This window comes from Cydia amplana, chromosome 8 (assembly GCF_948474715.1).
Source record: "Cydia amplana chromosome 8, ilCydAmpl1.1, whole genome shotgun sequence".
Taxonomy (NCBI): Eukaryota; Metazoa; Arthropoda; class Insecta; order Lepidoptera; family Tortricidae; genus Cydia; species Cydia amplana.
In genome coordinates, this window is record NC_086076.1 from 5428552 (window position 1) to 5449750 (window position 21199).

Sequence of the window (21199 nt, forward strand, 5' to 3'; positions counted from 1 at the left end):
TTGACATCCGCATCCGCGGATGTGAGCCTTTAAATATCCGCATCCGCATCCGCATCCGCGGATGTCAAAAAATCTGCATCCGCAACATCCCTGCTTATTACAATATATACTTTAATGGGATCGATGAATGTAGGATGCAGTCAGCATAGCACCATAAGGGCCCATGCACACCATGTTTTTTAACTTGTCGACACGCGACACCGCCACCCGCCTACGCCTAACTCCCTGTACCTAACCCCTCCTCCCTCCCTGTGCCTGTGCCTACGAGCACAATATAACTAAAGGTGTTTGTTTCTGCAAGCCCTTAAAAATGCCTCATGTACAAGACCACCTAAGGGGGACCAAGGACCAATGAGATGCTAGCTGGAATGACTTGAGGTCAGTTAATCTGGCTCTGTCAGAAGCTGCACCCCTCTGTTACAAGAATTATAGTTTAGTTACTTCCAAACAACATTTCTTATTTATTTTTCAATTGATACCTACATGTACACCCTTGAATAATTTTATTTAAATATTTTTGTTCAGGTACAAAGACAAATAGCGATAAATCGTCAAAACAAAATACACGAGAAAACGCTATCACTATTACAAGGAGGCTCATCCTTATTGAAGAAAGGACATGGAAAACTCAAGTATGTATTCTTAAACATATTTTTGTATGAATATAGCTTAATATTTGGACTACCTGATGCTTTCAAGGTGTATGTTTGCTGTACATTGCGCGCGTCATACGTGCCTTGCATGAGTTACGCTAACTAGGTGCGTAATCTGAAGTAGACATGCATGCGCACTCGCCAGATCTGGACGCAAGAGGGGGCTTCTGCAAAAATTTAATTTTATGTTTGAATTTTTACACGTTTTAATAAAGGGCAAATGCAATGAAAAAGATCATGCGGAACGGAAAGTAGTTATATTATTTGTTCGTTTCTAATTTCCTGTCTTTACACATCCTGTTAAAACAATGTTGTGTATCGAACTTAATGTCTAATGATGTCTGAAGTTACATTACATTTGATAATATTGAACTGTGGGAGAATTGGCTCATTCTTTCTGAAATACTGCTACCACCGACTTATTTAACATTTTTTTTTCTTAGCCCGTTATGGTGTCCCACTGCTGGGCAAAGGCATCTCCCCTTGATCTCCACAACTCCCGTTGTTGTGCTTTTTCGGCCAGTTACTGATTAACATAAACCATCTCACAGAATAAGTAATAGTATTATCATACAGAACGGCCACGCACCGCCCCGCCCCGACTCGGATTACCTCGCCTCGCGACTGGCCGCGACATGAATGTGTGCGTAAGTCGCTCTACTGAGAGCATGCCAGAAGTCCATCAGATACACAATGACGCGTGTACAGACGTGCCGCGCACACATATAAACGCAAATCATTTTTAATGTATGGCGTGTCCGCCCTGTGACCTTCTATTTGTTTTATTGGTCCTCTGACATGTATTTTATTTTTACAGCCTACCAAACACAGTATTGGTGAAACTGCCGTCTGGCGAGATGAAGAAGACCACAATGAAATCAGGTCAGGTAGAGGTGACCAAGATCCCGAAGCCTACGACGTCTGGCGCCTCCAAGACCATGAAACCAGATCAAAAGACTGATAAAAAAGAGGTCAGTTTATAATTTACACATGTCGAGATACATATCCATTTTGAATGGTCCCCTACATCATGCTTTAAACTAGCGACCCGCCCCAGCTGTGCGAAGCAGGGTTACACAAAACCTTAACCAATTATACACCTAAACATTCCTCAAGAATCACTTTATTGATAGGTGAAAACAGGGGTTGGCAAACGACGGCACGCGAGCCGCATGTGGCTCCTTAGGCACTCTATACCAATTAATTCAACTTTTGTATCTCTTTATCGTCCATCCTTGGCTCCTCTCTTCAAAAGTTTGCCGACCTCTGACGCATTTCTCAATAACACGCCAGAAATTGGAATATTACGGTTTAACACATTCATTGCCACCCAGCCAAACAAGACATCCGCGCCAGGCCACAAAAATTTCGTCATATAAAGCTGTAGTACCACGATCCCGACTATCGGGTCGTCCGGCCTGGGAACGAAATCATAAAATACCCGATAGTCGGGTCTTCGGCACTGAATGTGTTAAGTAAACGCCTACCTTATGTTGCAGGTGGTGGAGATTGTGGACAGCAGCAGCGGCGAAGAGTCCTCGTCGTCGGGGTCCGATTCAGACGATTGCATAATGCTGTCCGACTCGGAGGCCCCAAAGAGCCCGGAGGTTGAGGAAGATCCTCATAATTCTGGTAAATATTTTTTATTAGAGTTCGGTTTAGTCACGATAATGGGTTTTAACCTCGTAAGACCCACCATAGAAAGTTAATTCTCCAATTTTCAATTTGAACGTAGCTAGAGTCTGTGCAGAAAGAGAAGAGTCGTGGAATGTACGGGACCCAATACATTCCACGACTTTTCTCTTTCCGACTCTATAAGTAAATTGGAACGACTTTCGTTTGTTTTAAAATGCAATGAAACAAAAGGAATGCTACTTTATTTGTTTCAAAAAAAGGTTCAAATTAGATTGCAACGAATATGTACATTTTAATGTACATTTAGACTCACGAGGTTAATGTAGGAACTTCTTCCAACTTAATGACTTACAGTTATCACAAAACATATGCCGTATATTTTACGGTTTGTTTTGAGGATCAAATGTCTGTATGGGACCCATTGTCTTAAAGCAGTACAAGAGTCACAAATGATGGTCAAAGTCTGGCACCCGCACTTTACTTAATTTTTTTATTAATCCCATATATTTTTTAAGTTTCCAATGTATTGTGATAAATTGCTCATTTTCTATCTATTTAACTAGATTTAGTTATAACATTCAACAGGAGTCAACAACCCTATTATATGGAATTTCTATGTCGATTCAGTTTTAAGCTGTGCAAAGACAAAGTCGTATTAATATGTCTACGGCTTTTATAAAGTAGTCCTTATTTTCCAGGTCTCCACGTAAACGACACTTACAACACGCCAGACGAACAAGGCCGGGTACTCATCAATCTTGGACATCCCGAAAACGAAGAAGACATCTTTTTAGCCCCTCAGATTGCACGCATTATAAAACCCCATCAGGTACTTCTTTTCAAGGCTCGGAACCGGTTTTTTCTTCATACAAAAAATACCGGTATTATTTCGTTCTTTGGTTTATTATTTCATTTTTAATGGGACAATCTAATAATACGAAGGTGTTACCTAAATACATGATTCAGTCCTACGTAAGGAGCATAAAATAATTCAAAATACTGGGCTATTTTGGGTTTTACAAAAAAACCGGTTCCGAGCCCTGCTTCTTTTTTTATACGGGAAAAATTGTAAAGACGATGCGAGATACCTATCTGCCCGTTAATGGATTCTTTTGAGTTCTACCTAATAGGGCTCCACGTTGATGAAAAGCTAGATTCAGACGCCACAGGGTCAATCAAATTAGCTCCTTATTTTTACTTTTAGCCTATTATATTATACTTCAATTCATGCCTAATTATTACCATTTAAAAACTAACTTAGTTTGACGTTAGAACAGACTCTTTCTTAAGAGCCCATCAACGTGCACACTAGCGCCACTGAACCAAAACAAAAACGGCCGTTTTAACTTTGGACGCATAGATTGACGAATCCAGCAACATATAAACTAGTTTGATGTATTCAAAAGGTACTTTAATACAAGATACAGTACGTAGCGGCCCCCTTTTTTAAAAAATATATTTCGTTAAATTTAAATAATCACGATTATTTAGCAGTGGCGCTAGTGTGCACATTGATGGGCTCTTAAAGTTAGCTCTTTAGTGAATCACACATTGGCGGTCATGTATAAAACGTAATACCGGCTATACACACTCGTCGAATGACCCCGAGACAGGCCGATAACGATTATGTACCCTTCTCGTCTCGTCTTGCGCTTTTCCGATTGGGTCGGGTTTTTGCCGAGACTCCAAGCTCGCGACGAGTGTGTACAGTCAGCAGTTAGTTGCTAAGCGGGTGAGGTGTTCAAAATACCTTGACACGCTCTTATTCTCTTAACAATAAAGTCGCATCAAGATAATTTTGAACACCTGGCCTGCTTAGCAACTATCTGCTGACTGTACACTGTCCAGCGGGCATGAATACTTTGAGACATATTAAAACTTTGGTGTAAAATTTCCTAAACCTTGATAGATAACTCAGCCACTCAATTTTCAGATCGGCGGCGTCAGATTCTTATTTGATAACATAATCGAATCCGTTGAAAGATTCTCAACGTCTACCGGCTTCGGGTGTATCCTGGCTCACTCCATGGGCCTCGGGAAGACCCTGCAAATCGTGTGCTTCTGCGATATATTCCTGAGGCACACCAGCTCCAAGACCGTGCTGTGTATCATGCCTATCAATACTTTGCAAAACTGGGTAAGTGGCTTTTTACAAGCTTTTATTTAACTTGCAATGTACCTATGTATGTAGTCAAGTCATATTTGTACGGGTCAAATTTTGCAAGTTAAATTTGACCCACTTCCTTAGTTAAATCACCCTCTGTTTCCTTATACTAAACGCTCATGCAAAAATATGACCTGCATTCATTGCTGAGCGCTACTTCTATGTAAAGCCTGACCAGTATATATGATCGTTGTCAAGAGGGCACTGTCATTCTCATTCATATGGTGACAGTTCAGTATAGTGTGAAAAAATTAGTTCCAATGAAATTCCGCAACATGGCGCGTGATCATATACATATTACTGGTCACGGTCAGGCTTTACCACAGATAAGACATCCTCCAGACTGAGCATAATAGCGCTACCCCCTCTGCCACAAATATACGGTAGTTTTACTCCATTTTCGAGTCAAAGTGTCTTTGTGTGACGTCCATGTCTTTGAACGGACCAATCACGGCACGGGACTCGCTCACCTCGTCTCCCGCACCCCAGTATTTTTGGCAGCATCGGTTTCATGAAATAATTGCTCTAAACTCTAGAGGATTCCTAGTCTATGGGCTTTACTAGTTTTTTTATTTGCTAAGTTGCATCACTTTCTTGTAAGTTACATTGTTGATTGGGCGGGCCGTTGACTAAAAATTGATGTTCAAACCACAGAACATTATTAAAGAGGTTAGAACGGCTATCGCGCGCAGTTAGTATCGGAACCGGTGTCGCCGCTCGTTCCTCTCCACATTTCCACATTTCTCGCGCAACGGTAGTAAAAACTTGTGTGCCTGGTGAATGGATACGCCTCCTTTAGACAGATTTAATGTCTGGCTTCTTAATCTGAACGTTATTGTGGCGTAAAAGGCATGTTTACGTTTATCGGTCAGCGCGGGCGAGTACTAGCATGCGAGCGTTTGCTCATAACCGGCGGCGACACGTACCCTGCTCGCATCGCCATTCTACTGTTCTGTTCTGTTCTGTGGTTCAAACTTTTTGAAGTCAGATTGAAGCTTAACATAAGGCCGCGGACTGGACGCACGCGACCGGCAGCGCGACGAGAATAAATCAAGGCCATTCATATAAAAAGCGGCCAAGTGCGAGTCGGACTCGCCCATGAAGGGTTCCGTATTTAGGCGATTTATGACGTATAAAAAAAAACTACTTACTAGATCTCGTTCAAACCAATTTTCGGTGGAAGTTTACATGGTAATGTACATCATATATTTTTTTTAGTTTTATCATTCTCTTATTTTAGAAGTTACAGGGGGGGGACACACATTTTACCACTTTGGAAGTGTCTCTCGCGCAAACTATTCAGTTTAGAAAAAAATGATATTAGAAACCTCAATATCATTTTTAAAGACCTATCCATAGATACCCCACACGTATGGGTCTGTTGAAAAAAAAAAATTTTTGAGTTTCAGTTCTAAGTATGGGGAACCCCAAAAATTTATTGTTTTTTTTCTATTTTTGTGTGAAAATCTTAATGCGGTTCACAGAATACATCTACTTACCAAGTTTCAACAGTATAGTTCTTATAGTTTCGGAGAAAAGTGACTGTGACATACGGCGGACAGACGGACAGACAGACATGACGAATCTATAAGGGTTCCGTTTTTTGCCGTTTGGCTACGGAACCCTAATAAAACTTGTGTTGTCAGGTGGCGGAGTTCAACATGTGGCTACCCCTGGACGCGGCCACTAGCCCTCTGTCGGCGCACGGCGAGGTGCGCCCGCGCAACTTCCCCATCTACGTGCTAAACGACAGCCACAAGACGCTGCAGATGCGCGCTAAAGTGGTCAAGGTCAGTAACTAAACAATCTTATAAACATACTTTATTTATAAAATAAAACAATTACCATACTACATCCCGACGTTTAGAACCCTTTACAGCGTTCGTGGCCAACGGGTGACTGAGGAAATATTACACTGTGCAAATCTACCCACTAACAAAATAATGAACCATCATAAACTATAAATTTTAAGGCCAGTTATATGTACATGCAAAATTGGTTTATAAGGCTGGTTCTACATTACAACTATTTTCAAGTAAAGATAAATAAATAAATAAAATATCATTTATTTCTGGCTTTTCACCCATAAAACACAGAGACAAATCACACAATACAAACACCCGATAAAGCTATATAATAACTAAGCTAGATAGTTTTATTTTATGAGTAACTATTGCGGTAACCGAAGACAATATTTATTCTTTATTTACATAATTCGTGTCAATAAATAACAAAGCAATAGAATTCAAAATTAATGGATACTTTCGTAATGTTACATAGCGTTCTGATGGTTGACTTGTAAAAAAATTGGACCAGTGCCCGATCTTTTTTTTTTACCCCCGACTATCTTCACGACAAGACTTTTGTATTTTTTACCCCTGACGGAATGGAGACGGTATACTATAAGATAAAATTTATTTCATTGAAAAATATCCTAAAATTAAACTATAGTCCTTTAGGGGGAGTGTTTTGCATACAAATGAATGTTCCAAAATATTTCCCAAACGGACCGATTTAGTTGCGGTTTTATGTAAAGGATTTGTAATAAGTACCTACATTAGGGTTGGTTTCTAAGTTTGAACTCAACAGATGATGATAATATAATTTTGTCGAGGTTTTTAAAACTTAAATTCAGAATGATGTAAGTATTATTTAACCTTCGAATTTAAACTGTTGTGAGACATACTAACATTGAATAATTTTACGGTTTAGACTCACTTGATTTAAGTCACTCGCGCGACATGTTTCGGAGAGCCTAGGTCTCCTTTCTTAAGCACTAACAGTGCGAGCAGCGTTCACGACGGCCGTGTATCGCGTACCGCTGCGCGCGCGCCGAGAAAACCGGTTGAGGGAGGTTGGCCGTCGTGAACGCTGCTCGCACTGTTAGTGCTTGAGAAAGGAGACCTAGGCTCTCCGAAACATGTCGCGCGAGTGACTTAAAACAAGTGAGTTTAAACCGTAAAATTATTCAATTATTTAACCTTGCTTGTTTCACACTAGGAATGGACAACGACCGGCGGTGTCCTCATGATTGGCTACGAGTTGTACCGGCTGCTCAGCATGAAAAAGGACAAAAAGCCTCGTAAGAAAAAGAAGGCCGAGCTCAAGGCCGAGGAGAAAGAGAGGGAAGAGCGAGAGAAGAACAAGGATAAACCGGACACGCTCAACGAGGATACTCAGGTATGGTTCACACACAGACAAGACATCCTCTAGACATAGCATAGTCGCGCTACCCCCTCTGCCACACATACGGTAGCGTTACTCCATCTTCGAGTAAACCCGTGCCGTGATTGGTCCGTGTCTTTGAACGGACCAATCACGGCACGGGATTCGCTCACCTCGTCCCCCCGCACCCCCGTATTTTTGGCAGCATCGGTTTCATGAAATAATTGCTCTAAACTCAGTCTAGAGGATTCCTAGTCTATGGTTTGACCAATCTCATGGTGGCATCTCACTCTCTCAAGCAAAATGTGAGAACAAACACACATTGGACAAAGAAATTGGACAGGTGGAATACCACCCTATGGTTTGTACTAATAATATTTTTTCGGAAACGTTCATATACTTGGTCAACCAGATCTTGACAGTAGAAAACGGCGGCAAATTTGAAAAATATAGGCGCGAAGGGATATCGTCCCATAGAAAATTTGAATTTCGCGCCTTTTTTTACTGACAAGATTTGGTTGACCAGCTATACTTGTCTAAGTAGTTAAGTACTTTTTGTACCGAGATTGTCTGAGTAGCATGACACCGAGAAAATACGATGGGAAAGGATTATTCAATACGTACGTATATAATTTTTGAACGCGTCACTGTCATGTGAATATAAAATGTAGACATCACTTGAACCAACAGCTTGATAATCTTGATAAAAATAAATGAGATTTGTCTTTGACTCACACTTTGACAGTTGTGTATACCACCTTTTGACGACTGGTCTGGCCTAGTGGGTAGTGACCCTGCCTGTTAAGCCGCGGTCCTGGGTTCGAATCCTGGTAAGGGCATTTATTTGTGTGATTAACACAGATATTTGTTCCTGAGTCTTGGGTGTTTTCTATGTATTTATGTATGTGTATATTATATATATCGTTGTCTGAGTACCCACAACACAAGCCTTCTTGAGCTTACTGTGGGACTTAGTAAATAAATAAATAAATATAAATAAATAAATATTATAGGACATTATTACACAAATTGACTAAGCCCCACGGTAAGCTCAAGAAAGCTTGTGTTGTGGGTACTCAGACAACGATATATATAATATACAAATACTTAAAATACATAGAAAACAACCATGACTCAGGAACAAATATCTGTGCTCATCGCACAAATAAATGCCCTTACTGGGATTCGAACCCAGGACCGCGGCTTCACAGGCAGGGTCACTACCCACTAGACCAGACCAGTCGGTCAAATCTGTGTAAGAATGTCCTATAATTTTTTTTTTTGACGATTAGAAGAGTTCTAAGTTTTATCTGTAAGGTGTATATATTTTGGCGTGCAATAATACATAATTTTTCTAGGGCTCCGATGCTACTTTCCAGTCGAAGTTGTCCGACGACTCTAAGCTGGAGGAAGGCGAGCCGGCGTGCAAGCTCGAGGCCGAAATCAGAGAAGAGATGAAGAAAGAAGACAAGAAAAACGAGGACGCTCCTAATGACGAGGACAAGAAACTGCTGGACGGTTAGTTGCACCTTTTTATGGTCACCCTACTTATCATATTTCAATTTCAATATCGTTTATTAGGGTTCCGTAGCCAAATGGCAAAAAACGGAACCCTTATAGATTCGTCATGTCTGTCTGTCTGTCCGTCTGTCCGTCTGTCTGTCCGTCCGTATGTCACAGCCACTTTTCTCCGAAACTATAAGAACTATACTGTCGAAACTTGGTAAGTAGATGTATTCTGTGAACCGCATTTAGATTTTCACACAAAAATAGAAAAAAAACAATAAATTTTTGGGGTTCCCCATACTTCGAACTGAAACTCAAAAATTTTTTTTTCATCAAACCCGTACGTGTGGGGTATCTATGGATAGGTCTTCAAAAATGATATTGAGGTTTCTAATATCATTTTTTTCTAAACTGAATAGTTTGCGCGAGAGACACTTCCAAAGTGGTAAAATGTGTGTCCTCCCCCTGTAACTTCTAAAATAAGAGAATGATAAAACTAAAAAAAATATATGATGTACATTACCATGTAAACTTCCACCGAAAATTGGTTTGAACGAGATCTAGTAAGTAGCTTTTTTTTATACGTCATAAATCGCCTAAATACGGAACCCTTCATGGGCGAGTCCGACTCGCACTTGGCCGCTTTTTTCACATTTATTTATTTATTTATTTATTTACATAAGGAGATCCAACAGCTAACTAAATGACAATGGAATCTTAAATAGATATATAGAGCCAATTACAGGAACTCACAAATAGATATGTAATAAAAACATATACTTAAGTAACACGCATCACATACACACACACACACACACACACATTGCAAACATGAAAGAGATAAGACTCAATCCAAAACTAAACAGAACTAACAACATTCACTTACATAAACCAAACCTACTACCGGTGACAGGACACCAATATTGTAAAAACTACGAACAAAATAAGGATTGGATACTACATATACAAAGCACTCGCTTACAAGATAAATACAAAATGCCTAATTGAAACACATTTCCGTCAATTTGCGCCTCACGGAGGGAATGGGATACATACACATAATATAAGCCCAGGCCAACGCAACGTATGTGTTTATATGTCAGTGCGCGCATATACGACAAAAATATGTATTACAACGCGATTCTGAAATCGTGTCGCAAAAATTAAAATTGTAGTGCGCGCTTGGCCTTACAGTAAATAACAACCAAAGTAAAGTCTGATTATGTCTAAAGGATACGCATTTGTAGCATTTAAACGCTATAGGATCGGAACTAGTCGATTTCACTTTTTATTGTGGCAAGGTATTTTGATTATTAAATCATTGGTACGTGGTAGAAGGGACTTTGTGAGGCAATCGCCAACCGGACGACGGAGCTAGAAGGGGCCCCAAATTTCATATGAGCGTGGCAATAATGCCCGTTTGTCACAGCATTCTACCCATGATATACTATTGACGGCCCCATACAACGACCGTCTTTTCAGTCTTATTTTAAGACAACAGAGGTCGCTTTTCTACAAAAACACAGACCAAAGACTATACTTTAAAAGGGAAATCATACAGTAGTTTATCCTTATATATTGTGTTTTGTTTCAGAAATGTACGAAGCGCTAGTGAAACCCGGGCCAGACTTGGTAATTTGCGACGAGGGCCACAGGATTAAGAACTCTCACTCAAACATATCATACGCCTTGAAACAAATGAGGACCAAGCGCCGTGTCGTTCTTACTGGTAAGAGACAAACTGTCTGTTACATTCCAATTGAATTGTGCACTGTATTCCATCGCAATAAAGTACAAGTTCCAACTGGTACTCAAGAGCTGGTATTCAAGAGCGTTCATGTATATGGCGTCAGTTAAGAATAAAAACGCTTGGTTTTAATTCAGAATACGCCAAACCCAAAGTTTTTTTACGCCAAATAAAATTTGATTCCCATTGAAAAAAAAAAACAGAATATATATGACAACCATTTCAATGGATAAAGTCACAATCATGCGAGATTTTGCCATTCAAATATGGAGCGTAACTACTGTATAGAAGCTTCAAATTCCTAAATCCTCATCCAACAGGCTACCCGCTCCAAAACAACCTACTAGAATACTGGTGCATGGTGGACTTCGTCCGTCCGAACTACCTCGGCAGCAAGACGGAGTTCTGCAACATGTTCGAGCGGCCCATCCAGAACGGGCAGTGCATCGACTCCACGCCGCAGGACATTCGGCTCATGCGCTACAGGGCGCACGTACTGCACTCGCTGCTCGTCGGCTTCGTGCAGAGGTAACCGACATAGTACAGGGACAACGTACTAGAATAGAGACTTGGTCCGTCCGAACTACCTCGGCAGCAAGACGGAGTTCTGCAACATGTTCGAGCGGCCCATCCAGAACGGGCAGTGCATCGACTCCACGCCGCAGGACATTCGGCTCATGCGCTACAGGGCGCACGTGCTGCACTCGCTGCTCGTCGGCTTCGTGCAGAGGTAACCGACATAGTACAGGGACAACGTACTAGAATAGAGACTTGGTCCGTCCGAACTACCTCGGCAGCAAGACGGAGTTCTGCAACATGTTCGAGCGGCCCATCCAGAACGGGCAGTGCATCGACTCCACGCCGCAGGACATTCGGCTCATGCGCTACAGGGCGCACGTACTGCACTCGCTGCTCGTCGGCTTCGTGCAGAGGTAACCGACATAGTACAGGGACAACGTACTAGAATAGAGACTTGGTCCGTCCGAACTACCTCGGTAGCAAGACGGAGTTCTGCAACATGTTCGAGCGGCCCATCCAGAACGGGCAGTGCATCGACTCCACGCCGCAGGACATTCGGCTCATGCGCTACAGGGCGCACGTGCTGCACTCGCTGCTCGTCGGCTTCGTGCAGAGGTAACCGACATAGTACAGGGACAACGTACTAGAATAGAGACTTGGTCCGTCCGAACTACCTCGGCAGCAAGACGGAGTTCTGCAACATGTTCGAGCGGCCCATCCAGAACGGGCAGTGCATCGACTCCACGCCGCAGGACATTCGGCTCATGCGCTACAGGGCGCACGTACTGCACTCGCTGCTCGTCGGCTTCGTGCAGAGGTAACCGACATAGTACAGGGACAACGTACTAGAATAGAGACTTGGTCCGTCCGAACTACCTCGGTAGCAAGACGGAGTTCTGCAACATGTTCGAGCGGCCCATCCAGAACGGGCAGTGCATCGACTCCACGCCGCAGGACATTCGGCTCATGCGCTACAGGGCGCACGTGCTGCACTCGCTGCTCGTCGGCTTCGTGCAGAGGTAACCGACATAGTACAGGGACAACGTACTAGAATAGAGACTTCGTCCGTCCGAGCTACCTCGGCAGCAAGACGGAGTTCTGCAACATGTTCGAGCGGCCCATCCAGAACGGGCAGTGCATCGACTCCACGCCGCAGGACATTCGGCTCATGCGCTACAGGGCGCACGTGCTGCACTCGCTGCTCGTCGGCTTCGTGCAGAGGTAACCGACATAGTACAGGGACAACGTACTAGAATAGAGACTTGGTCCGTCCGAACTACCTCGGCAGCAAGACGGAGTTCTGCAACATGTTCGAGCGACTGGCTAAACCTTTAGACCAACACTTGAATTGATGTGTAAAAATCGTGAAAGTTTGAATCAGTGTAAAGTCACAACTGAAACTTTATTTGACGCTTACATAACCTGATCTGACAACGTATCACACTAGGCCTTTCCGCAACTGGTTTGGTAAGAAAACAAAGCAGTTTTTAATCGCTATGACTGGCTGGTTTGACGTACTTATAGACTAAAACTCTATCTATGGGTACATACTTTGTAGAGTCTGTGCGGAAAGAGAAGAGTCGTGGTTTGTATGGGCCCAATACATTCCACTCTTCTCTTTCCGAACAGAATCTATAGATAGAGTTTGGAAATGCCAGCATCTTGTTAATATTAAAGACTTCTCATGCACTTTAATATCAAAATTGTCAAATTTCCTAGCCTTCTTTCTAGTAATGTACAATTTTTTCCGCAGGCGATCGCACGCAGTACTCCAATCGACGCTGCCCCAGAAGGAGGAATACGTCCTTTTGGTGCGCATGACGCCGTTGCAAAGGAAACTCTACGACCGTTTCATGAACGAGGTCGTTCGCTCCACGTCTGTGCCTAACCCTTTGAAGGCGTTCGCTATTTGCTGCAAGGTATGTGTAACTTTAGTTACTTTAGTAATTCGTTTACAATTATTTCTTCTACTTTATTCATATTTTAGCTTCCTGTAGCACGGTTGACACCTAAAACCCTGCGTTGTAGTAAATACGTTGCAACATCATGAATAGTTTCCTCCTAAATGTACAAACTCAACTGAAGAGTTTTAAGCCTAATTTTAAGGTTAAATTTCTTATGTAACATGTTTGTAAAACTACCATTCCATCAAGTTGCCAGTTTAAGCGTAGTGACGCAGAGTATAAAAGGGCGGTGGTTAAAATTTCAGCCTGTATACCATTTCTATGTTTGTGTCTAAAAATTTGTAACTAATATTTTGTTGAATGTGTTATATTTTATCCAGATCTGGAACCATCCCGACGTCCTGTACCACTTCCTAAAAAAGAGGAGCGAAGCCAACGCCGCTATCGAGGAAGACCTAGATCTAGAAGAGCTCGGAGGCGTGACCAAGGCGGGGCGGGCGAAAAACGGCAAAAACCAGCCTGGCAGGAGACCTGGCAGACCTAAGGTAAGTACTTACTACTGCAAATTTTCTTGTTTTGTTCATACTTCAAGATGCGCTCTCAGTGACCTTGACGTCACGTTCACATAGCGATTTGTTAGGGGCTTTTCGCGAGTGAAGTACGACCGTCGGACTTTGACTATCATTTCTGACTTTTGTATTGCTTTAATGCAATGGCTCCCATATAGACATTTGATCCTAATAACAAACCTGATTGATTGATACCATAAATTAAAATTTGTCCTCCGGCCTATTGTCTGAAAATAAATTATTTTTATTTTATTTATATTATCATTTTGATGTAAATATTTATGTGAGTGATGTAATTTTTTTTTGAAACGATGTGTCCCGCCGAGTTTGTTGCCGGTCCCATATTGGGATACCCTCCTCCAATTGAGGGGGGATTTAAATCTTCTCGGGGCAGAGGTGTGGGGTTGGAGCCGGTGTAGCTTTATTTGACGTTCATAAGCGCATTGTAATTATACTCTTACTGTTAGAAGAGACGGAGTTAGAAGTTCCCGTTACAACAGTATTGGCTCCCTGTCACACTTACGTACGAATTTACAAGTGCGACAGAGAGGCAACACGTCAAACGTGGTTCGCGGTAGGCCCTCAGAGCAGATTCCGCGAATTAGATTGGTTAAATACGCGAAGCTCAATACAGATGCCCTTGCATAGGTAAATGCTTCCATGTAACAGATGAGATTTTATCTAAAATTTGCTTGTTTGTGTTAACAAACGCGACATATTAGCGAGAGAATAAACCATCGTCAACACTGGAACCCATTCCCCAAAGCGCCCTGGGTAGCATTTGATATTTTAACCCATTACACTCAAAACTTTGTTCACAGGGTGCCCCGAAGAAACCAGCTGCGACAATACCACCGAACACCACCACCGGCCCAGCGCCGCCGCGCCCCGACGCACCCTACGGAAATCCCCCCTACCCACCACAACCCTACCGACCCGACCAACCTGGGTCCTACCCTTACAACTACCAGAACCAACCTCCTGGCTACTATCCCCCCAACCAACAGCCTTACAACCAAAACTACCCCAGCAACTACTACCCACAGCAACCCTACGACAACAGCTACCCCAACCAGTTCCCCCAAAATAACCCAGACATGAACAACCAAGGATACAACCAGAACTACTGGAACAACGGCAACTACTACAACAACCCTGCCTACTATAATAATCCGCAATATCCTAATAACGCCCCACCACAAAACTACACAGGGAACCCATCTGACTTCAACAATCAGCAATATCCGCCTAACTACAACCCGTCGTCGAATGACCAGCAACCCTACCCTGGTAACGCACTACAACCTTATCAAAACAACCAGGAACAACCAGGGACCAGTTACGGGAACCAACCCAGACCGCCGTATCAAGGCCCTTACCAGAACGCGCCAGGATTCCCGGAGTATCCTAACGGCCCACCAGGATCGTATCCCAACAATCAAGCGCCCCCAGAAGCTTCGTTTCCTAATAATCCACCTCCAACGGGACCTTATCCTAATAATCAACAACCGTCGGGATCTTCTTACCCCAATAACCAAGCACCGCCAGGACCGTACCCTAATAATCAACCGCCACCCGGACCTTACCCTAATAATCAACCGCCACCAGGTTCTTCTTACCCTAATAATCAACCCCCACCATCATCCTACCCTCCCAACCAACCTCCACCAAGCTACCCCAACCAACCTTACCCACCGCCATATGCGAACAACGAAGCTACTTACGGAAATAACCAACCGCCTTACAACTTCCCTGCTTACCCAAACAACATACCGCCTAAAGAAGAACCACAAATCAAATCCGAACCTGGTAACTTCCCAACCAATGACGTTAAGCCAATCGTTGGTCCCGGTCCAAACGGCGGCTTCGGGCAAAACCAATTCGATAATACATCACCTTATTTGGGATACAATAGTGGTTCAAACTCAAGAAATCAACAGATCAAGAACGAACCTAATCTTGGTTTCCAACCTGGTGAAGTCAAGAACGAAACAGGCCCTAATGTACCGCCTTATGGGAATCCAGGTTATAATTATAACCAAACTAACATGCCAGGTTTTCCAAACCAAGGAGATAATAGTACAAATGGGAATTACCCGTTCCCGTCCTACCTTGAAACGAAGCCCCCACTCGGAAGCAATAGCTCTGGCAGTCCGCTCACATCTTGGCCTCTAGAATCAATCAAAACGGAAGTCGACAAACTTAAAGCCGAAGAAAAAACTGAAACGAAATCCGAATCAGACGGCGAAGTCAAAATCGCCGATTTAGACACCAAGATGATCGTCAAAGATGAAGGGAAAAAGACTAAAGAAATATCCAGTCTCGCAAAAGAAAATACAAAGAAACCTCAAGACAAAAAGGAAAAGACGAGGAAACCTAAAAGTGATGCTTCTGAATCTGAAGATGAAGGTAAAAAACCTAAACAGAAAGGCAAAGGCAAGGAAAGCAAGAAATCTGACAAACCGAAGCCAAGGGGTCGACCTAGACTTGCCAAAGGAAGGAAAGACAGAAAAACTTCAAAAGAGAAAGAGGATTCAGAGTCTGAGGACAGTGAAAAAGAAGAGAAATTAAACAGAGAAGAAGAATTAGCCCTGATGAAGAAAGCGGAAGAAGTAACCTATGATTGGGCTGCTGAATTGCTAAAAGACTATATTCCTGGTATTATAGAGAATTCCTCTAAGATGGAACTTTTCTTCTATTTGTTGAATGAAAGCATCAAGATGGGCGATAGAATACTGCTTTTCAGCCAGAGTTTGTTCACGTTGAACCTCATTGAAGACTTTTTAGAGAGGAATTACATTCCTGGCACAAACTGTTTGTGGGAGAGAAATACTAATTACTATCGTAAGTATACAAATTGTTCCGTTTGTGTAATGCAAAAATCTGTTTAGAAAGTATTTTAAACAGATTTTGGACGACGTATTGCTGGCAATTTTTCTAAAATGAGTTGCTACAATTAGGAATTAAAGGGGAATACCAGGAATAGCTTTTTAATAGCATTTTATTATGCAATACAGTATCCTTGCGTATTTTGAATCCTTGTAACAATAATTATATATGAACAAGAAATTGACTTTTTGTGGAAAGGAAGAATTGAAAACTGCTATTTTAATTTTCTACACATTTGAAACCCTTCCTTTGGTATTTGTGGCAACAACTGGAAGGAAACTTGTATAAGTATTAACAAACTTCGCCTTTTCAGGTCTAGACGGCTCAACGCACGCGCTAGAGCGAGAAAAGCTAATAAACGAATTCAACGCCAACCCAAATATCTACCTGTTCCTGGTATCGACGCGCGCCGGCTCGCTAGGAATTAACCTGGTCGGCGCCAACCGCGTCATCGTGTTCGACGCGTCGTGGAACCCGTGCCACGACACGCAGGCCGTGTGTCGAGTGTATAGGTACTATTAACAGTATTAACCATTGAAAATTATTTAACACAATACTAGCACTTGAGGAAGCCATCTTGGATTAGATGTCGGCTCGATTTATAGCGTCCTTTTTACTTGATTATAAATTACACTCTCAGAATAATTATCACTACATCTAGATCGTAAGTCAATTGCACGTAATCAACTCGCAGCTGAGGATCAGAAAAAAAGAAAAAACATACAAGTGGAATAAAAGCTTGTGTCAAAAAGGACAGGCTGAGTTACCCTTAAAATTTATAGTCTTAAATATGAGTTTTTGGCTGAATTAGTTTGCTTAGGTTAATAAACTAAAATAAAACAATGTATTTATCAGATCCTGTTTTTAGTTACAATATCATTTTTGACACACAGATACGGGCAGAAGAAACCGTGCTTCGTATACCGCTTCGTAATGGACTGGTGCCTCGAGAAGAAGATATACGACCGACAAATCAACAAACAGGGCATGGCCGACCGCGTGGTCGACGAGTGCAACCCCGACGCTGTTCTGTCTATGAAGGAGATCACTAACCTGTGCTTTGATAATGACGAAAAGGTAAGAATTAGTCGCTAGACTCAAACATTAGCTTATATAAACGACCGACAAATCAACAAACAGGGCATGGCCGACCGCGTGGTCGACGAATGCAACCCCGACGCTGTTCTGTCTATGAAGGAGATCACTAACCTGTGCTTTGATAATGACGAAAAGGTAAGAATTAGTCGCTAGACTCAAACATTAGCTTATATAAACGACCGACAAATCAACAAACAGGGCATGGCCGACCGCGTGGTCGACGAATGCAACCCCGACGCTGTTCTGTCTATGAAGGAGATCACTAACCTGTGCTTTGATAATGACGAAAAGGTAAGAATTAGTCGCTAGACTCAAACATTAGCTTATATAAACGACCGACAAATCAACAAACAGGGCATGGCCGACCGCGTGGTCGACGAATGCAACCCCGACGCTGTTCTGTCTATGAAAGAGATCACGAACCTGTGCTTTGATAATGACGAAAAGGTAAGAATTAGTCGCTAGACTCAAACATTAGCTTATATAAATGACCGACAAATCAACAAGCAGGGCATGGCCGACCGCGTGGTCGACGAGTGCAACCCCGACGCTGTTCTGTCTATGAAGGAGATCACTAACTCGTGCTTTGATAATGACGAAAAGGTAAGAATTAGTCGCCAGACTCAAACATTAGCTTATATAAACGACCGACAAATCAACAAACAGGGCATGGCCGACCGCGTGGTCGACGAATGCAACCCCGACGCTGTTCTGTCTATGAAAGAGATCACTAACCTGTGCTTTGATAATGACGAAAAGGTAAGAATTAGTCGCTAGACTCAAACATTAGCGTATATAAATGACCGACAAATCAACAAGCAGGGCATGGCCGACCGCGTGGTTGACGAGTGCAACCCCGACGCTGTTCTGTCTATGAAGGAGATCACTAACCTGTGCTTTGATAATGACGAAAAGGTAAGAATTAGTCGCTAGACTCAAACATTAGCTTATATAAATGACCGACAAATCTACAAACAGGGCATGGCCGACCGCGTGGTCAACGAATGCAACCCCGACGCTGTTCTGTCTATGAAGGAGATCACTAACCTGTGCTTTGATAATGACGAAAAGGTAAGAATTAGTCGCTAGACTCAAACATTAGCTTATATAAATTACCGACAAATCAACAAGCAGGGCATGGCCGACCGCGTGGTTGACGAGTGCAACCCCGACGCTGTTCTGTCTATGAAGGAGATCATTAACCTGTGCTTTGATAATGACGAGAAGGTAGGAATTAGTCGCTTTCTAGTTTGGCACTGCGAATACAATTTAACAAGCAGGGCATGGCCGACCGCGTGGTCGTGATGTCTAAGAAGGAAATTACTAATCTTTACTTTGATTTCGATACTGATGATAAGGTAATATTTGGTTACACATTGATTTTTAACATTTGTACGGTGTTCGGCGCTACAGCTGTTTCACTTATGAAATATTTAATATATTTGTTAACGAGATATTACGCTTAATTAAAATGAAATACAAAATGATTTGAAATGAATTTACATCATGGTGTAATTGCTTAGCAAATTAAGTCTACATTTAATATACCTACGTAATGAAAGCAAACGACTATTAAAATTTATTTATTTATTTATTTTTTAATCTCAAGTTTGTTGTAATTTGCGCAATACAGCGATAATAGAATCCTATTTACTGTTATAACGAATTGCCCTTGGCTTATTACTTTCTACTGTTTCATTGTACACAATTCTATTACTGAAGACACAAAGGCCGACGACTTATGATCTAATTGCGTCATTGAACCGTGAAGTTTTTTCTCCATATTCGTTGATCTGAATCTGGAATTAGTCACACAGTTGGCGGTCTCTAAATTTATTTGTATTGAATAAATGGGTGATTGATCAATTGCGTGTCAAAACTTTGTTGCGTATTTGTTTAAGGTAGATAATAATCATATTAAGGAAAGTATTAGAAATATTTAAGGTAGATAATAATCATATTAAGGAAAGTATTAGAAATATTTTTACATGAAAACTAGGGTCACCAAACGTTGTATTATATATAATAGTTTTTTTTGGCGCTGGTGGCCTAGCGGTAAGAGCGTGCGACTTTCAATCCGGAGGTCGCCGGTTCGAACCCCGGCTAGTACCAATGAGTTTTTCGGAACTTATGTACGAAATATCATTTGATATTTACCAGTCGCTTTTCGGTGAAGGAAAACATCGTGAGGAAACCGGACTAATCCCAATACGGGCCTAGTTTACCCTCTGGGTTGGAAGGTCAGATGGCAGTCGCTTTCGTAAAAACTAGTGCCCACGCCAATTACTGGGATTAGTTGCCAAGCGGACCCCAGGCTCCCATGAGCCGTGGCAAAATGCCGGGACAACGCGAGGAAGAAGAGTTTTTTTTGATTCGTCATTCTATCTTTCGTTCCGTTGACATTTAGAGTCGATGCTACGACCTCTAGAACTTAGTTCCGAAAGCTATGAATGCTGTGTCGCTTATGAAATGTCTATAGGGATTATTGTAGAACATACGAGCGACTAACATTCGGTGAAAACTTACTTGTTAAAAGGGAGAATCGTATATACCTTTAAACGAGCAATTCTTATACATACATTTATATATATCTTTTGGGGATCTCGGAAACGGCTCGACGGAACGATTTCGATGAAATTTGCTATATAAGGGTTTCGGGGGTGAAAAATATATCTAGGTCTAGGAAAACGCGCATTTTCGAGTTTTAATGTTTTCCGAGCATAGCTCGGTCTCCCAGATATTTAGTTTAAAAGAAGTACTAACATATCTAAAACTATTTGTTGCAGGAATCCGAACCCAAAGACCTGTCCGAGCACAAGGACAAGTACCTGGACGTGCTGATGCAGGGCATCATCCAGCACCACAGCCAGCTGCTGAGCAAGGAGCCCTTCCAGCACGAGTCGCTGCTGGTCGATAGGAAGGAGAAGAAACTGTCCAGTGCGGAGAAACGATTGGCTCAGAGAGGGTGAGTACACTATTGTTACGGGAATCTGAAGATCTGAACCCAAAGGCCTGACAAAGACAAGTACCTGGACGTGGTGATGCAGAGCATCATCCAGCACCACAGCCAGCTGCTGAGCAAGGAGCCCTTCCAGCACGAGTCGCTGCTGGTCGATAGGAAGATGAAGAAACTGTCCAGCGCGGAGAAACGATTGGCTCAGAGAGGGTGAGTACACTATAATTACTACGGGATCTGAAGATCTGATCCCAAAGGCGTGACAAAGACAAGGACCTGGACGTGCTGATGCAGGGCATCATCCAGCACCACAGCCAGCTGCTGAGCAAGGAGCCCTTCCAGCACGAGTCGCTGCTGGTCGATAGGAAGGAAAAGAAACTGTCCAGCGCCGAGA

General features: G+C 42.4%; 1 protein-coding gene across 1 annotated transcript in view; it reads left to right on the plus strand.

Moving 5' to 3' along the window:
* The window catches only part of LOC134650318 (uncharacterized), a 31867-nt gene that overhangs the window by 2402 nt on the left and 8266 nt on the right, over nucleotides 1-21199 (plus strand). The window contains exons 4-19 of the mRNA XM_063505279.1: nucleotides 526-632; nucleotides 1471-1624; nucleotides 2153-2285; nucleotides 2987-3117; nucleotides 4222-4425; nucleotides 6099-6242; nucleotides 7453-7632; nucleotides 8976-9135; nucleotides 10718-10852; nucleotides 11191-11398; nucleotides 13143-13308; nucleotides 13674-13838; nucleotides 14684-16706; nucleotides 17065-17263; nucleotides 17645-17828; nucleotides 20636-20814. Of these exons, the coding sequence (XP_063361349.1) occupies nucleotides 526-632; nucleotides 1471-1624; nucleotides 2153-2285; nucleotides 2987-3117; nucleotides 4222-4425; nucleotides 6099-6242; nucleotides 7453-7632; nucleotides 8976-9135; nucleotides 10718-10852; nucleotides 11191-11398; nucleotides 13143-13308; nucleotides 13674-13838; nucleotides 14684-16706; nucleotides 17065-17263; nucleotides 17645-17828; nucleotides 20636-20814 (4472 nt within the window). The remainder of the gene's footprint in view (nucleotides 1-525; nucleotides 633-1470; nucleotides 1625-2152; nucleotides 2286-2986; nucleotides 3118-4221; nucleotides 4426-6098; nucleotides 6243-7452; nucleotides 7633-8975; nucleotides 9136-10717; nucleotides 10853-11190; nucleotides 11399-13142; nucleotides 13309-13673; nucleotides 13839-14683; nucleotides 16707-17064; nucleotides 17264-17644; nucleotides 17829-20635; nucleotides 20815-21199) is intronic.